Below are 23,691 nucleotides of genomic sequence, written 5' to 3' on the forward strand. Positions count from 1 at the left end.
TAAAGTATAAAAGAAACAATATTCTGTACAATTATCATTTTATAAATACAAATAATACAGAGCAAGGATCAACAAAACCCCTGTCTCCCCTCCCCTTCACATATTTCCCCTCTACTATCAAGAAAACTGAATAAGTTAAATTATTACAGAACTAGTCTTTAAGCCCGTTATATTAATGGGTGCTAGAGATGTCTTTCTGTCTGGGGTTTTTTTTTTTTCTTTGTCTCTCTCTCCTTGCACGCTGCCTTTCTGTCATTTTTTCTGTCTGTGTCTCTCCCTATGTCCTTAGTGCCCTCAGTGCCTCCTTCCTATGTCCTTAGTGCCCCTTCCTATGTCCATAGTGTCCCTAGTGTCTCCTTCCCATGTCCTTAGTGCCCCCATTACCTCCTTCCTGTGTCCATAATGTCCCCAGTGCCTTCTTCCTGTGTCCTTAGTGCCCCCAGTGCCTCTGTACTGTGTCCTTAGTGCCCCAGTGCCAGCGTACTGTGTCCTTAATGCCCCCAGTGCCTCCTTCCTGTGTCCTTAGTGCCCCCAGTGCCTCTGTCCTGCTTAGTGCATCTTTCTATGTCCTTAGTGCCCCCAGTGCCTCCTTCTTATGTCCCCATCATTATTTTCCAGACTTTGTCCCACCCCCACCGCCAGCCAGCCTGCCTCCCATCCCCCTGAGCAGCATGTTTCCATTTAAACCCCCACCCCCTGATCCCAGCCTGCCTGCCTCCAATCTCCCTGAGCAACATGTTTCCATTTAACCCCCCGATGCCAGTCTGCCTGCCTACCTCCCATTCCCCTGAGCAGCATGTTTCCATTGAAACCCCCCACATCCCCTCCGATGCCTGCCTGCCTCCCATCCCCCTTCCATTGAAGCCCCCCCCCCCCCCCCCATGCCAGCCTGCCTGGCTGCCTCCCATCCCACTGAGAAGTATGTTTCCATGGAAAGCACCCCACCCCCCGATGCCAGCCAGCCTGCCTGCCTCCCATCCCCCTTCCATTGAAATCCTCCCACCACCCCCTCCGACGCCAGTCTGCCTGCCTGCCTCCATCCCCCTGAGCAGCATGTGTTTAAACTCCTCCGCCCTGCGCCGACCCTACCCGGCACATCAGATAATGTCATCAGGGACGCGGCAGAGGAAATTAGGCCAGTAGAAGACCCGAAGCAGCGTGTTTACTGTGCCTGGGACGCTTCTGGAGCTGCGAGGTTTATTGGCCATGTAGCAGTGGGAGGGTCAGCGGTGGTTTCTGGTATGCCGGGTAGGGTCGGTGGGGGGGAGGAGGGGAGTTGCGGTGTGTTACCTGGCCGGTCCTTAGACGTGCGCATGCACACTCTTACCGCCAGAGCCCGACAGATCAGGACTCAAGGAACACAGGATAAGAGTGCGCATGCGCGCTTAGCATTTTATTATTATAGATGCTACACAGAAATATCATGCTAACAGAATACCGCAGTCACACATGACAGGAATAGTGTTAGAGGCAACTGACCCCTGGTCCGAAAGAACCCTAAGCCAGCAGGAAGCTAAAGAAGCACTGCCTTGGCTTTGCAGTCTCCAGTTAAGTCTAACACCAGCTCTAGCAGGATATATATTTCAAATCTGATATATTCTAATCACAAAATAGAAATAAATTATTTTTTCTACTTTTTGTTGTCTCTGGTTTCTGCTTTCATCTTCTTTTCACTCTGTTCCTTCCAGTGTCTGCCCTCTGTCTCTTCAATCCAGCATCTGCCCCTTCCATCCACTGCCTGCCCTATCACCCTTCCATATGGTATCTGTCTTCTTTCTATGACCTTCTCCATCCAGCCTGTGCCCCCTCTCCTTTTCACATGATTCATTCCAGCTTCACTGCTCTCTTCTATTTTATCTCTCCTATATCAGATCTAGTATCTTATTTCTCTGCTGACCCCATTCCCAGCATCAATCTCTCTACTTTCTCATTCCTCTCTCCCCTTTCCCTCATCTATTCTCAGCATTCCACCCTGTCCCCGTTCCTCTCCTCTAATCTCCCTGCCAGCTGTTTCCTTCCTTTTTTCCTTCTCCCTTCCTTCCTCCCCCTGTCCAGCAGTAACTCTCTTCCCTTCCCTTTCTCCCCTCCCAGCAGCATCTCCTTCTCTTTCCCTCCAGGTCCAGTAGCAGCTGTCCCTTTATTTTCCCTTGTCTAGCAGCTTCCCAGCCTTCTTTTCCGCCTCCCTTCCCAGCAGCATCTCTCCTCCCTCCCTCCAGGTCCAGTAGTAGCTGCCCCTTTATTTTCCCTTGTCCAGCAGCTTCCCAGCCTCCAACAGTGGCTTTCTCGCCTCCCAACAGCTCTCGGTACTTGCCAGCACAGCGATTCACTAAGGCAGCCTTGGGTTCTTTGATGGGTCACACCGCCTCTAAGAAAAGAAGAAGTTGCATCAGAGGTGGGCCGCGACTCAGCAAAAGCCCCAAGGCTGCTGAAGTGAATCGCTGTGCTGGCAAGTACCAAGAGCTGCTGGGAGGGGAGAAAGCCACTGTTAGAGGCTCCCCATGATCTTGCCGGCTCTGCGTGGACCGGCAGGAAATTTCCTCACCCCTTGGAGAGCTGGTGATCTGAGGCTGCGGGGATGGTGCTCGCACGTCGAGGCCCAAGAGAAGCAGCTCCAGTCTCGCCAAGCCCTGGCGCCCTCAGTGGGCTAACCTCCGGCATCCGCCACACCAACTCCTCAATATTGCTGAAAGTCAGCATTCTGGAGCGCTGCAAGGCGCCAGCAGCACTCCTGCCTCTCCTTTTTGGCATCAAAGGAAATTTCGAGCTACAAAAGCTGCCAACAAAGGAAAAAAAAGAACCAAGAGAAAAGTGGTTCAGGTGCATACTTCTCAGCACGTCTATGTAGCAGCAATTCCTTCCCCTTGGGTTTCACAGAGTTGGTTATGTTTTAATTCCCTTCCCCCCTTGTTGCGCTGCAAGGATCTGTGGAGGTGGAGTCTTCAGTCGGTGTCTGACTGGCAGCTTGACATTCTCCATTTGTGAATTCATTCCAACAAAGACTCAAATCTCCCATTCCTCCATTAAGTAAGGCTTCTGGTTATCACTGTGAAGATGGTATTTCTGGTGATAGTAGTCTCAGAGAGACAGATCTCGGAAATACAGGCTCCTGCACAAAGCCCTTCCTCAGGATCTCAGAGCCTGGGGTTTCAATGCGTAAAGTACCTTCCTTTCTACCGAAGGTTGTGTCAGCCTTCCACATCAACCAAGAGATTTGTTTGCTCACTTTTCTTCTATGGGTTCAACTAAGCAAGATAAGATATTGCAGACCCTGAATGTGCAAAGAGTTTTACTCGGTTACTTGGAAAGGACCAATGATTCTCAACTTTCTGACCATTTTTTTATTCTAACCAGTCAGTCAACATGAGGCAGACTCAGTAGCGTACTAAGGGGGGGGGGGAGGTCCGCCCCGGGTGCACGCCCTGAGGGGGTGCTCCTGTCCTTGCCATTCAGTGCCTCCCACCCCCGAAGGACCGCTCGCCCCCCTGGCCTCCCTGCACCACCTATGAAGCAGCCCGCAGTGAGATCGCGATGTCAGCGATCCCTGAGCTGCTTCGGCGCTGCTTCCTGCGCCACGGTCCCGCCCCTCCTCTGTCAGAGGCAGGAAGCAGCACCGAAGCAGCTAGGGATCGCTGACATCGCGATCCCGCTGCGGGCTGCTTCATAGGTGGTGCAGAGAGGCCAGGGGGGCGAGCGGTCCTTCGGGGTGGGGCGGGCAGGCAGGCCTTCAAGGGGGAGACAGGCAGGCAGGCCTTCAAAGGGGGGACAGGCCTTCAAGGGGGGGGGAACAGGCAGGCAGGCTTTCAAGGGGGGACAGGCAGGCCTTCAAGGGGGGGGACAGGCCTTCGGGGGTGCAGGCCTTCAAGGGGGGATAGGCCTTCAAGGGGATCAGGCAGGCAGGCCTTCAAGGGGAGTGCAGGCCTTCGGGGGGGGAGTGCAGATCTTCAGGGGTGGGATGCAGACCTTTAAGGGGGGGGGAAAGGCCTTCAGGGAGGGGGGCCCTGGTGTAGAAATACACAGAGGGAATGGGGGGGGGGGGGGTTCAAAGAGACACGCATATGCCGGACTTTGGGTGGGAAGAAATAATGGGTCTGAAAATAGAGAAGAGGGAGAGAGATGATGGACCATGGTTTTTAGAGAGGGAAGGAACAGAAAGGGAGAGAAGTTAGACACAAGGGATGGTGTGGAGGGGGGATAGAGATACTGGATAGGAGGGTAGTTGGAAAAGAAAGGGAGAGATGGTGGACCATGGGGTGGTGGGGAAGGAGGGAGAGATGCTGGATGAAAGGGTAGTTAAGAAAAGATGGATCTGTGGAGGGAGACGAAAAAAGGATAGATGCCAGACCTCCTGGGGAGGGAAGGGAGACGGGGAGGACAGAGATGGCAGATGGATGGTTAGCATGAAGGAAGAAGGAGACCCTGGCAAGCAAGTTATCAGAAGACAACCAGAGCCTTGGACCAACAAGATTTGAAAAATAATCGGACAACAAAAGGTAGAAAAACTAATTTTATTTTCTGTTTTGTGATTACAATATGTCAGATTTGAAATGTGTATCCTGCCAGAGCTGGTGTTAGACCGCAAACGTGAGCTAGGATTTAACAGAGAGGAACAGTCCTTTTTGTTTCTTTATTTTATTTACACCACAGCACCAGTGTGGTTAGGAGAAACCAAAGGGGGGTGAAAAAGCTATAAAATAAACCCACCAGGATGTTTGAAAAAAAAAAACAAACAAACACCCAATTGGGCAGGAAAGTTGAATCGAAAAACCAATTCAATAGGCTGAGTCGAATCTAAAAATTTTTTTTTCTTGAATTGGGCAGCATTAGTTTGCGCTACTGTCTTAGACTTTAGGACATGGGATTGGAGAGAGATGGCATCCTCAGTACTTTATAATGCAAGTGAAACGAGGATTTAGTCAGACTTTTGAAGAGTCTGCAGAAGAAAAATATTGTATAGGCCGAGGACATGAGACAGCAGGAAACGGGAACTTTTCTTCCTTCTATTTTTGTGAATGGCAAGGCTGAGGATGTCAGAGATTCAGTTAAAATATGTGCTTTATAAGAAAATATAATAATGTGTTTTATAAAGTTTATAAGCATTGCTGGCCTACCCGGTGAGGTATTCCTAATGGTGGTTGTGGTAGTGGTGGCACAGCGTGTCAATGTGTTGAGAGGAAGAGGTGGTCTGGGAAATTCTGCTGAGCAAATTCCGGGCCCATTTCCACCCCCCAGTTAGTTCACCACTCAACGGGTTCACACACTGAGTGGGTCTTTGGGTGTTGTGCCTGGGTAGTTGTTTTGGGATCTCTTCCAGTGGTTTGTCAGTATCTCCTTGTGGTCCAAGGAAGGAAACTTTGTTAACCTTAGCATTGACCTTCAGAATATGTTTGTAACAGCGCTGCTTGTGTGGCATTAGGGTATGTAGTGATCGAAAGAAAAAACTAGACCTTTGCACATTTTTGCACTATATGGTGGGTGTATGAGGAGATTCACATTTCCTGCACAGCTAAGTCTTTGTGAAGTTACCTTGTTCTTTCTGTATTTGACATCTAGCAAGGTCTCTGTTTGGAAGGAAAGATCTAAGCTTAAAAATGAAGTGGCCAGAAATTATGGTAAAAGCAGATAGCATTGCTGATTTTAAGAAAGGTTTGGACAAATTCCTGGAGGAAAAGTCCATAGTCTGTTATTAAGACATGGGGAAAGTGTCTGCTTGCCCTGGATCGGTGGCATGGAATGTTGCTACTCTTTGGGTTTTGACCAGGTACTAGTGACCTGGATTGGTTACCATGAGAATGGGCTACTGGGCATGATGGACCATTGGTCTGACCCAGTTAGGCTATTCTTATGTTATGTTCTCATCTGTAGGTGCCTTTGTTTTCACTTCTTATTTTAATGTATTTTTTTTCTGGGAACTTATCAGTGTTTTTTTAGAATGGGAACAAAAATGGAAGAGAATTAATGTGTGTGGAATGGGGGGGGGTTACTAATTTCTTCAGTTAAATAATTAAATCCACTTCAACCAGACATAGGAGAACTCATAGAAACATAGAAATAGACGGCAGATAAGGGCCACAGCCCATCTAGTCTGCCCACCCTAATGACCCTCCCCTCACGCACCATTCACACACCCTCCAACCAAAATCGTCAAAAGAAAAAAAACTGTTTGACAACCTCCTAACACTCGACCCCCAACTCTACAACCTATTGACCTTGACCACAAACTACAAAACCTTCAAAAAAGAAATAAAAACCCTTCTATTCAAAAAACACATAAAACCGAACTAACACAATCAGAACTGTCCCAAGCATCACCTGCAACTACTCCATATGTACTTCTGATGTCATGACAATTCAGACATAATTTATGTTATGTTTGGATTAATGGTTACATATATGAGGTTCAATAAAAGAAAATTTTCAGTGCCTGTTTCTATTATGACCATTTATTTTTCATGGTTATTACAAAAAATATTTTTTTACATGGGGGTGTCAAAAAATGATGGGCCCCGGGTGCCACATACTAGAGAATGACACGGTGACAAAATTCATCACGGTTCCCGTCCCCACAGATAACCGCAGGAAACCATCTTCATGTCATTCTTTAAGGAAAGAGGGAAGAATCAGAGTATGAATGGCCACAACCACTGACTTGCAAGCTTTGCTTTGAATAATGCTGGTGTAGAAGGACAGAGGATGAAACAGACACTAGAAAATGACATGGGTTTATTTCCCGCGGTTATCTGCGGGGACGGGAATGGTGATGAATTTTGTCACCGTGTCATTCTCTACCACATACCCTAGGTAAGCCACTTGGCAGACTAGCCTCCAAAGCTTCTATTGCCAGATGGATTTGCATGACATTGCGTACATTGGCTATCGCAAACAGCCATCTATTTCTCTCAAAACTCATTCGACCAGAAGTGTGGCTTCTTCTTGGACTGATTCCCGGGCAGGTCCACACAAAGAGATCTGTAGAAAAGCTACTTAGTCTTCTCTTCATACCTTTACCAGGTTCCACAGAGTGGACATGGCAGCTTGAGAGGACACCACTTTTGGGTCTTTGATTTTGCAGGCAGGCAAATCCGTTCCACCCCTAGACGTCTAACACTGCTTTGGTACATCACCTAACGTACAGACTCCTGTGTTTATGTAACAGAATGAAAGATTAGGTTCTTACCTGGATAATCTTTTTGTTAATACACACAAGAGTCTGTATGGTCTGCCCTGTGGGTTTTGCAACTCACATTCTTTCTGCCTCAGACAACTCTATAGTGTGGAACTGGAGTTCTCTTGTCAGTTAGTTGACTATTTATGAATAAATTACTACTACTAATAATAATAACTTTATTCTTCTACACCGCCCTCACCAACAGTTCTAGGCGGTTTACACCAAAGAGAAGCTGGACAATCAGCGAAAATACAATCGCACAGTGAATACAAAAATTCCTAAGTTTGTTGAGCTTTGGAACTCCTTGTATGTTAGTGTTAATTGCCCATAGCAGGTTGGCTCATTGATACATCTATGTTGCAAGTTCATGATAATTATTGTCCTTTTTCATGAGCTATAGAGCAGAACAGAAATATATGATATCTCTGTGGAAGTTCCCCGTACCTCTCCTTGTTTTCTGTTACAGTAGAGTTCAATTGCTTTGGTACAACCTGAAGAGGGCACTGTGCTCCGCTGGTGAATGAGAAGGAGCTGAAAGATGTTACCGATATCCTTCTACAAACAGTTTGTGAGAACAAATTGATCACCTAACGTACAAACTAACAAACAGACTCCTGTGTGTATTAACAGAAAGAAGATTATTCAGGTAAAGAACCTAATCTTTCATTGCACATTCTTTGCCTATGTATAAGTCATTTTTATTGAATAAAGACCCTACATCTGAATTATTATGCAAGTTAAAATCATGCCTTTTGTCCACAGTCAGTACTGAAAACTGGATTTGAGCTACCTGTTGCTTATCAATATTCTGCATGGAGTGCTGAGGAACTGGGACCCTTTCTGCGTCTATGCCTTTTGGATAAGAACTTTCCTGCTTTTGTGGAAAAGGTAGAAAAAGAACTCCAGAAGATTACTGAAGATTGATAATGTAACTGACACACACAACTACAACAACAAAAAATTAAATAAATGCGGAAATATTGAAGTATATAAAATGTTTTTCAGTCATTTGTGTTTTATTTTTTAAAAACAGGTGAATCAACTTTTCATACATCATTGCATTTCAACAAATACACATAAAAGCACAAGTCATGCATCTAGAATTAACAAACCACATGAAACCCCTGCATTCATTTATAGTTCTACATTCTCTAAATCAACTCAAATTATTACAGATTGGTATACATAACAGTATAATATATATATTTATATATATATATTTATATAGACCTAGTTGCATAGAATAGAACCATGCGTGTGGATAAAATTTTCAATAACTTTAAAACCCCCCACTAAATTATAAAGTTTGTCTGAACTTGAATATACAAGTCTAGAATTTTTGAACACTGTGCAAAAAACAATCTAAGAATTTACATGATTTAACAAAAATTAAATGCAATCCATCATCTAGCTCAGTGATTCTTAAACATGTCTTGGGGGATTCCCAGCTAGTCAGGTTTTCAAGATAACCCTAATGAAAATGCACGAATGAGATTTCCCTTAAAGTAAGATAACCTTTAGAAAGAAGCTTGGAGAATCCCTCACACAGTACAATTCAGTTTACTCTCTTTGTAAAGTATTTAACAACATTTCATCCTATTAAATGAAAACCAAAATGCAAAGGAATGAAAATCAGCATCTTACAAATCAATAAAAAAAACAAAAACCCAAACATCTAGTATTTACCATACTTTGATTTCCCATACATTTAATTCTTTCATTCTACACTTAAAAATACATGTATGTACATATACTGTATATATATATATATATTTATATATATATTTTTTTGAAGTTCTGATGTCCTTTACAAAATGTATCACTAAATGGCAGCAGTGCAACATTTTTAATAGATTTAGCATTTGAAAGGTATCCTACATTCTTGTCTTAAGTTACAGGGCCAGAGAGGAAATGGCTTAATCAAATAATTAAAATAAATGACTGATGCTTGTTTAAATGTGGATATAACTGTTAATTCTTCTGTTGACTGCAAAAATATCCCCATTTAAAACTATCATGAAATATCTATTGTCACAAAACTACAGAACATTTAAACATTGACCAGTAAAAAAATTTTTAGTACTTGAAAGATAACCCTTAGGTTAATACTGAAAAACACTTATGCTGTCAGTACTAGGTACTAACTACATAGGTGTTTTTTTGTGTTTTTTTAATTCAGTGCTGGCAGATGAATTAGGTTGTTCTACAGCCAAAATTTGGCCTTATAAAATGAGCAGTCAGTCTTTACATGGGTGGGATCAATACATTAATTAATAGCAGTGATATTTGAACTACTATACAGATAAATATATCTGTTTTAAGGAGAACCACATAAATAGTAGTCTTAACTTTTAAGCATTTATCAGTGGAGGACTGATTATTATTAAGTACCGTGTTTCCCCGAAAATAAGACAGTGGCTTATATTCATTTGGGGCCCAAAAAAGGCACTAGGGTAGGGCTTATTTTTTTTATGTACATGATCATCTCTCCCTTCTTCTCCTTCACCCCAATTCTTCCTCTTTGCTTTCCCCTACATGTGCAACATCTTTCCTCTCCTTGTGCCTACCTTCTATCGCTCCCATCCCCCCAACCCCCTGTGCAGCAGAACCCTTGGCCCAGCTTCCATCCTTCCCTCCCTCCCATCCTTCATGCAATAGAACCCTTGAGCACCCGCCGCCGCACAGCCGATGACCCTCCATCCTTCCCTCCCAACCAATCCCCGCCGACCGTGACCATAAATACCTTGCTGCAGAGGAGCATCAGGCCAGCAGCATCAGTACACAGACGGCCCCAGCGAGAAGGCCGCGAAGCAGCCTGTGAGTGATGCTGGCCCGATGCTCCTCTGCAGCAAGGTATTTATGGTTGCGGTCGGCGAGGATCAGTTGGGAGGGAAGGATGGAGGGTCAGCGGGGGTTCGGCTGTTCGGCTGCAAGGCAGGGCGGGGGGAACCATGGCTGCCTACGACTAGGGCTTATTTTAGGGGGTAGGGCTTATATTAAGACCTACCCCGAAAATCATGCTAGGGCTTATTTTCGGGGAAACACGGTAGTAACTAAGACCCTGTTTCTATATAGGTCACCTAAAAAATCAGCACTGACTAGTGTACCTCTAAGTATGATTGTATAAGAATTAAGCTCACTGTATAAAATCATGCTTAGCGACACCTAATGCTGTTTAGGTGGTACTGTGTCCCAGACTTTTAGGCACACCGTATTTATGCCAAGTTTTTCTTGGCCTAAATGCATGCACGTAAGTCAAAAACAGACGCCTAACTCAAACACATCCACAATCTGCCCCTAAACACGCCCACTTTTAGTTGGTGCTATGGATTAGGTACCTATTTATAGAATTGAGTTTGAGTTAGGTGCCTTTCAATTTAAGTTCAATTAATGGCAATTTACGAGGTGTTAAGTGCCAATTGGTGCTGATTAAGCCTGTCAATCAGTTAGGTGCCTACACTGGCTAGGCACATTGATGTAGGTGCCTAAATTTAGGCAGAATTTATAGAATTTGGGAGTAAATGGATAGCCAATGAATATCACGCACAAAAATAAGCAGATAAATCTTTGTACAGCTGCCATGCCTTTGAATATTCCCCTACCCCCATATTTCATCATTAGAACAAAATATTCAAATATATCACAAAACAATATGGTAAAATGCTGAATGTATTTGGTTCCTTCCTTACAACAGCAATGACTGTGAACCAAAAATTTAACTGCCAATTTGAAATGTCAGAAATTTGAGGCATGGAATACCCATGACCCCTGCATTAAAAGGGGAGAAAGAAAGGTTCATGCATTATCTGGCCCTTATAGGGGGACTTTTCTAACTTAAAAATAAAAAAGCAGCATCCACAGCACATCAAGCCTAAAAAAGACTAAACCATCTACACAGTAGCACGGTTAAAACATGTCTTTCTAAGTCACCCTTACAGAAGGGACTACATAAAGCATGCTTAGACAGACAGTTTATCCGGGCTCACTTCAAAAAAATAAAAAGGAACATTTAAATACGACTGAAGCCTGATGCAAGAATTCCAGCCGTTTGGTAGGTCAGTTTGTAGTCAGTCTTTCAAGAAACCTAGATCACTGTGAGAAAAAAAGAAAAGGGGTGGGAAGAAAGAAGAAAAAGTTAACCCTTTAAAATTTCCATAACAGAAGGTTTAGGCAGTCTATAAGTCATTTTAAATAAATCAAATTAACATGAAGTCCTATTTTATATAAGTGCGCTGAAATAAGAATTGGAATAGCCAAACTGAGATATTCACTATTATCCCAGGACAAGCAGGCAGCATATTCTTGACTGATGGGTGACGGCACCGACGGAGCCCCGGTACGGTCAATTTTAGAGTGATTGCACTCTAAGAACTTGGAAAGTTCTAGTAGGCCGCACCGCGCACGCGCGAGTGCCTTCCCGTCCGACAGAGGTGCGCGGTCCCCAGTTTCTTAGTTTCCGCGGAGCTAAGAAGACGTGTTTCTTTCAACGGCTGTTGAAGACTTTTTTGATATCGCCTTCCCGCTCGCGTAAACCCTTCAGGAAATTTTGTTTCCTTCATTTTGTTTCCTTTCTTTTCTTTAAAAAAAAAAAAAAAAAAAAACTTTGTTTTTTTTTTTCAATTCTTTCAGTTTCGCCCCGGCGGGGCCTGTTGCCACCATCGAGGCCTCGGCCTTCGATTTGGCAGAAGCCGTTTTTACCTTCATGCCCCCTCAACCCGGGTTTAAAAAGTGCCAGCGGTGTGCACGACCAATTTCACTGACCCACACAATTGGTGTCTACAGTGTCTTGGTCCTGACCATCGAGCGTCTACCTGCACCCGCTGTGCGACTTTAAAAAAGAGAACTTTGAAAAACCGGCAGATCCAACAGAAGTTATTATTTGGTGCCGAGAAGTCTGATTCTGCGGCACCGGCACCGACATCGGGCCCGTCTCAGTCGGCACCCACCTCGTCGACACCGCGCGATACCGCGTCGGTGTCGCATCCTTCAGGTAAGCCGGCTAAGAAGCCTTCCCCGTTGGAGCGTCCTCCGGTCTCAGTAGCAGCGAGCCCAGTCCTGCCGACCTCGAGGCGCCCACGGAAGCGCTCCGCCCCAATAGAGGTGAGCCCCTCGACCTCGGGTTCCTCATCCTCGGGGCGTAGAGCGGCACCGCAGGTACCGCAGAAGAAAAAGGCAGTACCGGTGCCTTCGCTGGACGAGCGGATTGCTGCTGTCCTGCAGGTGCAGCTTAAGGAACAATTGCAACAACTCCTTCCTGCACTTTTGACACCGAGCCTTCCGGTCCGAGCCACCGGTACCGACAGTGGAGCAGCCCCTTCTATCGGCATCCACTTTGTCGGTACTGGTACATTCTGCTTCCTCGGTCTCCATGCCAGTCTTCGCACCGGAACCGAGAGCTCAACACCAGGCTGTTCAGACTTCGGCACCGATGCAGCCCTTAACGTCTCCCGGTACCGTGTCTATGAGGTCAGGTAAGTCGGCACGCAAATCCCGACACCTGGAACCCTCCACACCGGAATCTCGAGACCGCAATTTTCAAGTTCGGGATCCTGATCTGTGGGGTGACTCAGAGGACCCTCTTCTCTCTGAAGGGGAATGTTCATCTGGTGATGAGGATCCTTCTGCTTTAGACCCATCCTCTAAACCTGATGTTACCTCTTTCTCTTCTTTTTTGAAAGAGATGTGTGACTCTCTCTCTATTCCCTTGGAGGCTGAGTCAAAGAAATCCAAAGCTTTTCTTGATGCACTGGATTTTGACCAACCTCCAAGGGAATATCTCAAATTACCTCTCCATGACATCTTGAGAGAGACTTTTTACAAGAATTTAGAGACACCTTTGACCATCCCAGGAGCCCCCCGCAAGTTAGACTCATTATATAAAGTCATCCCGATTCCTGGGTTTGACAAACCACAGCTCCCACATGAGTCTCTATTAGTGGAATCCACTCTAAAGAAATCCACGGGAGCCAGTGTATACGCCTCAGTCCCTCCTGGCAGAGAAGGTAAAGCCATGGACAAATTTGGCAAGAGGTTGTACCAGAATGTGATGTTGGCCAACAGGTCAGGGAATTACGCTTTCCATTTCTCATTCTATCTCAAGCATCTCATACAAAATCTGACTGCTTTTGAGAAGTACCTCCCTGACCGTAAAAGATCTGCCTTTCGCCAAACTTCTTCATCGCTCTTACAACTTCGTAAGTTCATGGTCAGGTCAATCTATGACACCTTTGAGCTGACCTCTAGAGTAGAGAGCTGCACGGGAACGGGGACGACGGGAATCCCGCGGGCATCCCGCGGGTTCCCCCTTCGGGTCACGGGGATCCCGTGGGGACGCCCCTAGGGTCGCGGGGAACCCGTGGGGACGCCCCCTAGGGTCGCGGGGATCCCATGGGGACGCCTCCGAGGGTCACGGGGCTCCTGCGGGGGTGGATGTACTCAGTCGCGCGGCTCTTCTTCTCCCTACCTTCTCTGCTTGCAGCACAGAGCCGAACGGAAGTCTTCCCGACGTCAGCGCTGACGTCGGAGGGGAGGGAGGGCTTAAACAAAGCTTAAACAAAGCCCTCCCTCCCTCCGACGTCAGCGCTGACGTCGGGAAGACTTCCGTTCGGCTCTGTGCTGCAGGCAGGGCAGGTAAGGAGAAGGAGAGTAGCCTCGCGGTTCGAGTGGCTACCAAGGGAGGGGGGCGGTCCGCCCCGCCCCGGTTGCAGCACAGCCGGCCAGGTCCCCTTACTTTTGTGGCACTTCCCCGACCGACCGATAACAGCCCGGGTCCGACAATCCTCCCTGCCCTGTAGCCGCGAATCTAAATTACCTTCTTACAGCAGCTGTAAGAAGGTAATTTAGATTCGCGGTTAAGGGCAGGGAGGTTTGTCGGACCGGGGCTGTTGTCGGTCGGTCGGGGAAGTGCCACAAAAGTAAGGGGACCTGGCCGGCTGTGCTGCACCCGGGGCGGTAGAGAAGGAGGGGGGAGAAGGACGCTGAAAGGCCATGGTGAAGACAGGAGGGGGGGGAAGGACTCTGAAAGCACTTGAAGACAGAGGAGGGAGAAGGACGCTGAAAGCACATGGGGGAATACAAAGGGGTGGAGAAGGACGCTGAAAGGCCATGGGAAGGGCGGGGGGGGGGGGAGGACTCTGAAAGCACTTGTGGAAGACAGAGGGGGGAGAAGGAAGCTGAAAGCACATGGGGAAGACAAAGGGGTGGAGAAGGACGCTGAAAGGCCATGGGGAAGACAGAGAGGGAGAAGGACGCTGAAAGGAAATGAGGAAGAGAGAGTAGGGAGAAGACGCTGGCAGGGAAGAAGACAGATGCCAGACTATGGGGGGAGCGGAGAGAAGAAGATGGGTGCCAGACCAATTTGGAAGGGGGAAGAAAGGGAGAGGTACAGTAACAGAGCAAATGGAAGATGCAGAAGGAAGAGAGACAGTGGATGGAAGAAATTGAATGAGAACATGAGGAAAGCAGAAACCAGGCAACAAAGGTAGGAAAAGAATTCTATTTCTTTTTTTTTTTTTTTTTTGCTTCAGGATAAAGTAGTATATTAGTTGTGTTGATAAAAATTTATAAACATTAGAGGCTCTGGTAGAAACCCGTTTACAAAGTATGTATTCTTCCCAATTAATATTTTCAAATTAATAAAGTCTTTTTGCTTATTTGTAAATGGGTTTCTACCAGAGCCTTTAATTCAGTAGCATAATTAAATGAAATAACTATTTCTGAAGTTTATAGGGACGGGCGGGGACTCCTCGCGGGGACGGGTGGGGACGGAGGGGATTCCTCGCGGGGACGGGTAGGGACGGAGGGATTCCTCACGGGGACGGGTGGGGACGGGTGGGATTCCTCGTGGGGACGGGTGGGACTTTGGCGGGGACGGGTAGGGACGGGTGGGATTTCTGTCCCCGCGCAACTCTCTACTCTAGAGCCACGGCTATGTCAGTGGCCATGCGTCGACTAGCATGGCTCAGAGTTTCAGAACTTGATGTCAATCATCAGGATCGACTGGCTAATGCACCTTGCCTGGGGGATGAGCTGTTTGGAGAATCCATTGACTCCACCACCCAAAAGCTCTCAGCTCATGAAACTAGGTGGGATACTCTCCTCAAGACAAAAAAGAAGACCCCACCTACCAGGCCTTTTCGTCAGCAATCGGCCTACCAACGTCGATTTGTGGCTCGTCCTTTGCCACCGGCACCTCAACAACCCAGACGTCAGAGGCAACAGCAGAGGCAAAACACTAGACCAGCACAGCAGCAACAACAGGTGAAGCCTCCTCCTCCACAAAAATCCTCACAACCCTTTTGACTTGGTTCTCCAGGACATTGCCAGTATCCCTCCATCTGCACATCTTCCGCTGCCTATAGGAGGACGCCTTACTCATTTCATAAGCCGTTGGGAAACCATCACCTCGGACCAGTGGGTCCTCAACATCATCCGCCACGGCTACTCTCTCAACTTTCAGACTCTTCCTGCCCAAGGTCTACCAAAAGAGTCTGCTTTGAACACTCCTCAGTCTTCCCTCCTTCTTCAAGAGGTTCAATCCCTCCTCCTTCTGAACGCCATAGAGGAAGTTCCTCTAGATCAAAAGGGGCAAGGATTCTACTCCCGTTATTTTCTAGTTCCCAAAAAGACAGGAGATCTCAGACCCATCCTAGATCTTCGCGATCTCAACAAATGCTTGGTCAAAGAGAAATTCAGAATGCTTTCTCTGGCCACTCTTTACCCTCTTCTCAATCAAGGCGACTGGCTATGTTCCCTCGATCTCAAAGAAGCATACACTCACATACCGGTCAATCTGGCCTCCAGACAGTACCTACGCTTCATGATCAATCGTGGTCATTACCAATACAAGGTGCTACCCTTCGTTCTTGCCTCCTCTCCAAGAGTGTTCACCAAATGTCTGATTGTGGTGGCTGCCTTTCTACGCTCTCACCTCCTTCAGGTCTTTCCTTACCTGGACGACTGGTTAATCAAGGCCAATTCATCTCAGACTGTTCTCCTGGCTACCAACCAAACCGTCCTGTTTCTTCAACTTCTGGGGTTCGAGATCAATCTACCCAAATCTCATCTCATCCCCACTCAGAGACTTCAATTCATCGGAGCCGTCTTGGACACAGTCCTCATGAGAGCGTTCCTGCCATCCAACCGTCTTCAAACGCTTCACTCTCTATGTCAGCAGGTGCTTCCACAACGTACCATCTCTGCCAAGCAAATGATGATACTCTTGGGTCACATGGCCTCCACAGTTCATGTCACACCCTTCGCACGTCTTCACCTGCGCACTCCTCAATGGACCCTAGCTACCCAGTGGTCCCAAGCGATGGATCCTTGCTCACGTCACATATCTGTGACATCATCTCTTCGTCAGTCTCTACAATGGTGGTTGATATCCTCAAATCTCTCCAGAGGTCTTCTCTTCCATCTACCTCCTCATCAACTTATCATCACCACCGATGCCTCCCCTTACGCCTGGGGAGCTCATTTGAACGAGTTCCAAACTCAAGGACTTTGGACAGCTCAGGAAATGAAGCATCACATCAATTTCCTGGAACTCAGAGCGATGTTTTATGTCCTCAAGGCCTTCCAACATCTTCTCTTTCCTCAAGTCCTCCTGCTGTGCACAGACAATCAAGTTGCGATGTACTACATCAACAAACAGGGTGGGACAGGCTCTCGCCTCTTGTGCCAGGAAGCCCAGAAGATCTGGGCTTGGGCCATAGATCACCATCTATTCCTGAAAGCTATCTACATTCAGGGAGAACAGAATTCCTTAGCGGACAAGCTCAGCAGAATTCTCCAGCCTCACGAGTGGGCACTCAATCCTTTCACTCTACAGTCCATCTTCGCTCAATGGGGCACTCCTCAGATAGACCTTTTTGCAGCTCCTCACAATCACCAGCTGCCCCTTTTTTGCTCCAGACTCTACTCTCCTCACCGTCTGGCAGCGGATGCATTTCTCCTCGATTGGTCCAATCTGTTCCTGTACGCTTTCCCTCCTCTGCCTCTCATGTTAAGAACCTTGTTCAAGCTCAAGAGGGAACGAGCCACCATGATTCTGATTGCTCCACGGTGGCCCAGGCAACATTGGTTCTCCCTTCTACTTCAACTCAGTTCCAGGGAACCCTTTCTTCTTCCACTGTTTCCTTCGCTGCTTACACAACATCAGGAGACCCTTCTACATCCCAACCTCCAGTCTCTGCACCTGACAGCTTGGTATCTCTCGGGCTGACTTCGACTGATACTCTTTTGTCTCAGCCCGTTCGCTCCATTCTGGACGCATCCAGGAAACCGGCCACTCTGCAATGTTACCATCAGAAGTGGACACGATTTTCTTCCTGGTGTCTTCTTCATCATCTTGATCCCACTTCCCTTGCAGTGAAGACATTGTTGGATTATCTTCTTTTTTTGTCTGACTCTGGCCTCAAGTCTACTTCCATCAGAGTCCACCTCAGTGCTATTGCTGCTTTTCATGAGCCAGTTCATGGGAAACTCCTTTCAGCTCATCCCTTGGTTTCCAGATTCATGCGGGGTCTTTTCAATGTGAAACCACCTATTAAATCACCCCCTGTAGTCTGGGATCTCAATGTGGTTCTCTCCGCCTTAATGAAACCTCCGTTTGAATCTTTGGCTACGACTCCTTTCAAGTTTCTCACTTGGAAAGTACTTTTCCTTATTGCTCTTACCTCTGCCAGGAGGGTCAGTGAGCTACATGCACTAGTTGCAGATCCACCTTTTACGGTCTTTCATCATGACAAGGTGGTTCTGCGTACACATCCAAAGTTTCTCCCTAAGGTTGTCTCTGAATTCCATCTCAACCAATCCATTGTTCTGCCTGTTTTTTTTCCGAAACCTCACTCTCATTCTGGTGAACAGGCTCTGCATACTTTGGACTGTAAGCGGGCTTTAGCTTACTATTTAGAGCGTACTAAGCCCCACAGATCATCTCCCCAACTCTTTCTGTCCTTTGATCCGAATAAATTGGGACATCCTGTTTCTAAACATACGTTGTCTAATTGGCTTGCAGCATGCATTTCTTTCTGTTATGCTCAGACCGGACTGACACTGGAAGGTTCTGTCACGGCCCATAGAGTTTGAGCTATGGCAGCATCTGTAGCTTTCCTCCGTTCCACTCCTATTGAGGAAATCTGCAAGGCTGCTACTTGGTCCTTAGTTCATACTTTTACATCTCACTATTGTCTGGATGCATTCTCCAGATGGGATGGACACTTCGGCCAATCTGTTTTGCAAAATTTGTTTTCCTAATGGCCAACCTTCCCTCCATCCCTCTTTTTGTTAGCTTGGAGGTCACCCATCAGTCAAGAATATGCTGCCTGCTTGTCCTGGGATAAAGCACAGTTACTTACCGTAACAGGTGTTATCCAGAGACAGCAGGCAGATATTCTTGCGTCCCACCCACCTCCCCGGGTTGGCTTCTTAGCTGGCTTATCCTAACTGGGGACCGCGCGCCTCTGTCGGGCGGGAAGGCACTCGCGCGTGCGCGGTGCGGCCTACTAGAACTTTCCAAGTTCTTAGAGTGCAATCACTCTAAAATTGTCCGTACCGGGGCTCCGTCGGTGCCGTCACCCATCAGTCAAGAATATCTGCCTGCTGTCCCTGGATAACACCTGTTACGGTAAGTAACTGTGCTTTTTGGCATTTATTTTATAAAAGGCTATGCTGAACACTGGAGGGGCATAATCAAAAGAAACGTCTAAGTCCATTTTGACCTTAGTCGCAAGTCACCCAAAGTCGGACACGGGAAAAGGTCCATTTTCAAAAAATACATCCAGCATATTTTTTTTTCTCAAAAATCGTCTAACTGTACGTCCAGCTGTCTGATCTCCCAGACCGCTAAGTCATCCATCTTTATACCCCATTTTTGACCAAAAATTCATCCAACTCGAAAACGCATGGGAGGGGCCAGAAAAGTAAGGGACTGGACACCCAGATATGGGTGGGGTACCTTACAGGGCACTGCTGTAAACTTCACAAAAAGGGTCCCACATACACATCTCACAACAGCTCCCTTATAGGTCATGGTGAGCCCCCCAAAACACCCCCCAGAATCTACTAGACCCACCTATCTACTACCCCAATAGCCCTTATGGCTGCAGGAGTCACTTATATGGCAGTACAAAAGGGTTAGGGGTTTTTTTTTGTGGGGGGCTCACATTTTTCATCATAAATGCAGTGATTGGAATGGCTTATGGGCCTGGGTCCTCTCTATGGTTCACTAACCCACCCCCAAGACCACTTAAGCCACTTCTGTTCAGCTCTACTAGGCTTTCCTATGCCAGGGTGCCAGGTGCTGATGTTTTTGAGGCAGATATGTAAAGTTGTTATTACGATTTTTATGGGGGTGGGGGGATCAATGATCACTGGGGCAGTGTGTGGGGGTCGGTATTTTGTGTCTGCGGTGCTTATCTCGTCACTTTGGATACCTTCTTGTGACTTAGACCTGGTTTTAGATGGCCTAAGTCACAACGTCCAGGTTCTGTCTAGGCAGTATTGTAAAACTTTTGGTTATACATGCAGTATGACTAAGTCTAGGACGGCCCATGTCCCGCCCAAATCCCACCCTCAACACTCCTCCTGACATGCCCCTTTTAGCTCTAGTCATTCGGCAGCACTGTGAAGGCCTAGGTCATTTTTAAATACGTCTAAAATTCGTTTCGATTATCGGCACTTGTCTTTTAGATCATCCAAGTGCCGATTTAGCCCGGTTTTTAGATTTTCTGTTTTGATTATGAGTCCCAGAGCCTTTTGTAAGATGATATATAAAAGGCATGCAAGTGTGCACTTGTTTTGCCTGCATGTACAGCACAATAGCCATTTTACAAATACGCATTTGTGCTAAAAGAACTTTCACTTTATGGAACCAATAATGTGAAGGGAATAAAAAAAAAACAATTATATTACACAACAAATCCCCTACTGTCTTCATAAAAAACCATATACTCGTATACAATATACTCTTAAATAGTAGTAACTTTCCAATCCTAATAAATGTGAAAGCCCTCAGTTCTCTACACCTTATTTAAAGACATAAGCAGTCTCCCCCCCCATGTGCGTATTTCCTTCAGACCTTTCACCAAGGTGTATGGTCACCAGGAACATCAACGTGCTCAAGAAAACAGTGACAAAACGCTTGTTTTTGAGGCTGCACTTGGAGTATTGTGTTCAGTTTTGGAGGCCGTATCTGGCGAAGGATATAAAAAGACTTGAAGCAGTCCAGAGGAAGGCAACAAAAATGATAAGAAGTTTGAATCAAAAGAAGTATGAGAAAAGACTGGAAGACATAAATATGTATACTCTGGAGGAGAGGAGGGACAGGGGAGATATGATACAGACATTTAAATACTTGAAAAGTATTAATATAGAACCAAATCTTTTCCAGAGAAGAAAAAATGGTAAAACTAGAGGGCATAATTTGAGGTTACAGGGAGGAAAGCTTAGGAGCAATGTTAGGAAATTCTTCATGGAGAGGGTGATAGATGCCTGGAATGCCCTCCTGAGGGAAGTGGTGGAAAGGAAACGGTGATGGAATTCAAAAAAGCATGGGATAAAAATAGAGGATCTCTAATTAGAAAACAAAGGATGTAAAATTAAAGAACTAAGCCCGGTATTGGACAGACCTGCATGGTCTGTGTCCCACATGTGATGATTCGGTGTAGGATGGGCTGGGGTGGGCATCAATGTGAACTCCATTAATATGGAACTGGCCAGATTTTACAGTAGATATCCTGCAAACAACGGGATGGTTGGATAGCCTAAAGTGAGCTTGGACAGCAACTTCAGCATTTGAAGGACAATATCAGACTTTACAGTCTACGGTCCAGAAATATCAAAGAAGAGACACGTTAAATCAAATCATGTATTTTTTAAATGATTATCACTAATGGGAAGACTGGATGGACCGTTCAGGTCTTTATCTGTCGTCATTTACTATGTTACTATGTTAATAAATATCAGTTTGTGTGTCAATCAGAATTATTGTAATGAGTCAATAAGAAGGTAAATTTTCATCCTGCTCTACTGAAATGTTATTACTGGGAATAATACTGTGCTCTAAATTCTTCAAAAATGCAACGATCAAAAAAAATCCCAGTAGATAATTTTGCAATTAAGTCGCTTATAATAAGTCGCTTCTCTCTCCTTATATACCTCCCAGAGAACTTTGTTCCTCAGTTAAGTCACTCTTAGCCTTACTCTTCTCCTCCACTGCCAATTCCAGACTGCATTCCTTTCAGCTAGCTGCCTCCTATGCCTGGAATAAATTACCCTAGTTTGTCCATCAAGCCCCCTTCCCTTGTTTAAAAGCAGACTGAAAACCCACCTTTTTGATATAGCTTTCAATCCTTAACCTATTCCTCTGCCCTCCAACCCAGCCTGCTGATTAATCATTCCCCTTAACTGTATCCATGGCACCCTGTTTGTCTTATCTTGCCTGTTTAGATTGTAAGCTCTTTTGAGCAGGGACTGTTTTCTTATTCTTTGTGACTGTGCAGCGCTGTGTGCGTCTGGTAGCGCTATAGAACTAATAGTAGTAGCAGTAGTTATCTTTTCAGTGAATATATTTGGGTCCAACAGAGCTCCGTTTCAGAAAACTCAGTCCTTTAGGAACCTTTTACAATTATGAGGGATTGTCCAAACTTCTTTCCAATAATGGTGAAAGAAAGCCAGGAGGATTTAAGAGGAAGGCAGAGTATAAGACTCAAATATTCCCTGTCTTCTCAGCCTGTAGTTGCAAGGAAAAAACACAATTTAAAGTGTCTGTATGCAAATGCTAGAAGTCTAAAAAAATAAAATAGGAGAGTTAGAGTATGTAGCACTGAATGATGAGATAGATATAATAAGCATCTCAAAGACCTGGTGGAAGGAGGACAATCAATGGGACACTGTGTTACCTGGGTACAAATTATATCACAAGGATAGAGTGGATCAAATTGGACCGGAGGTTGTGCTATATGTTAAAGAGAGAATTGAATCAAATAAAATAAACATTCTGCATGACATAGATAGCAGTGTGGAATCCTTATTGAATCATCAACACCCAGTGCTAGACATCAAATTCTACCCACTCGAGACTCAGACCTCTGGGGTGATTCTGAAAAGCCTCTTCTGTCTGATGAGGATGTCTCTTCAGATGAAGACTCTCAACTTCCATCTTCTCAAGAACCTTCTCAACGAATGGCTAAGTCTTCCTTTTCCAAAATTTTTGAAATACATAGCAGAGACGCTTTCTATACCTCTTGAAGCTGACTCCAAAAAAATCTAAACAACTTTTGGATGCATTAGATTATGAGCAGCCACCTAAGGAGTTTCTTCAGCTTCACCTTCATGACATCTTGCGGGAGACCTTTTACAAGAATTTAGAAACTCCTTTGACCATCCCTGTGGCTCCTCGCAAGCTGGATTTGCTATATAGGGTGGTACCCATTCCAGGCTTTGACAAGTCTCAGCTCCCCCATGAGTCTCTCCTGGTGGAGTCCACATTTAAAAAATCTGCTGGAGCCAGTGTCTATGCTTCTGTACCTCCTGGCAGAGAGGGTAAGGCAATGGACCATTTTGGCAAACAATTATATCAGAATGCCATGCTTGCCAACCGGTCTGGTAACTATGCTTTCCATTTCTCCTTCTATTTCAAGCATTTAGTTACCCAAGTGGCCACTTTTCAGAAGTACTTACCTGATCGCAAATTACCTGCTTTTCAAAATTACATTTCTGACTTGCTACAGCTGCGTAAATACATGGTACGCTCTATCTATGACACTTTTGAGCTAACATCTCGTGCTGCGGCTATGTCTGTGGCAATGCGACGCCTAGCCTGGCTCAGAGTCTCGGAGCTTGATGTTAGCCATCAAGATTGTCTTGCTAATGCTCCTTGTTTGGGCGATGAACTTTTTGGAATTCTTTAGATACAACCACCCAAAAGTTGTCAGCTCACGAAACCAGGTGAGATAATTTGGTTAAAAACAAGAAAAAGCCTCCACCTGTTCGCCCTTTCAGACAACAGTCTTCATATCAGCGTCGTTTTGCTGCAAAGCCTCTGCAGCCACCTCAGTCTCAACCTCGGAGGCAGAGGCAGCAACAGCAACAACCCCGTCAACCCCAGCAAAAACAGCAGGCTATTCCACCTAAATCTACACAGCCTTTTTGACCTGTTTTCCAGGAGCATAGCCAATCTCAACATTTCTCAAGCTTTGCCTCAGCCCATCGGAGGTTGTCTTCAGCTTTTCTTTTTTTAAAATTTATTTATTTATTGGAATTTATACATATTTTACAAGATAAACTCTTGTTTTAAGAAATATAGATAGTAAAAATAATAATACAATTCAGCAGTTGCTGCTAAGCCAGAAAATAATATACAATCTTTCTTAGACCACTAAATTAAAGAAAGGTAGAGGAGAAAAGAAAAAGAAGTGAAGAGAAACTCCAATAGAAGAAAAGATAAAAATATCAATACAAAAGCATAGGCTTAACAACCCAATCCCATTATCCTAATTGCCATTCATTGAATCTTTCCAGCT

At 45.7% G+C, this 23,691-nt stretch overlaps 2 protein-coding genes across 6 annotated transcripts in view; one reads left to right on the forward strand and one right to left on the reverse strand.

Moving 5' to 3' along the window:
• REC114 (REC114 meiotic recombination protein) overlaps positions 1-8,137 on the forward strand; it is a 57,719-nt gene extending 49,582 nt beyond the window's left edge. For 4 of the 5 annotated variants that reach the window (XM_033919503.1, XM_033919505.1, XM_033919506.1 and 1 more), the window contains one exon: positions 7,928-8,137. In XM_033919503.1, the coding sequence (XP_033775394.1) occupies positions 7,928-8,089 (162 nt within the window). In that variant the 3' untranslated portion in view covers positions 8,090-8,137. The remainder of the gene's footprint in view (positions 1-7,927) is intronic. The other variant, XM_033919509.1, reaches the window with a different exon arrangement.
• Positions 8,138-10,418: 2,281 nt separating this feature from the next.
• NPTN (neuroplastin) overlaps positions 10,419-23,691 on the reverse strand; it is a 122,471-nt gene continuing 109,198 nt past the window's right edge. Inside the window, exon 10 of the mRNA XM_033920732.1 lies at positions 10,419-11,257. The gene's annotated coding sequence lies outside the window, so the exon portion shown is untranslated. The remainder of the gene's footprint in view (positions 11,258-23,691) is intronic.

Source organism: Geotrypetes seraphini, chromosome 14, assembly GCF_902459505.1.
Source record: "Geotrypetes seraphini chromosome 14, aGeoSer1.1, whole genome shotgun sequence".
Lineage (NCBI taxonomy): Eukaryota > Metazoa > Chordata > Amphibia > Gymnophiona > Dermophiidae > Geotrypetes > Geotrypetes seraphini.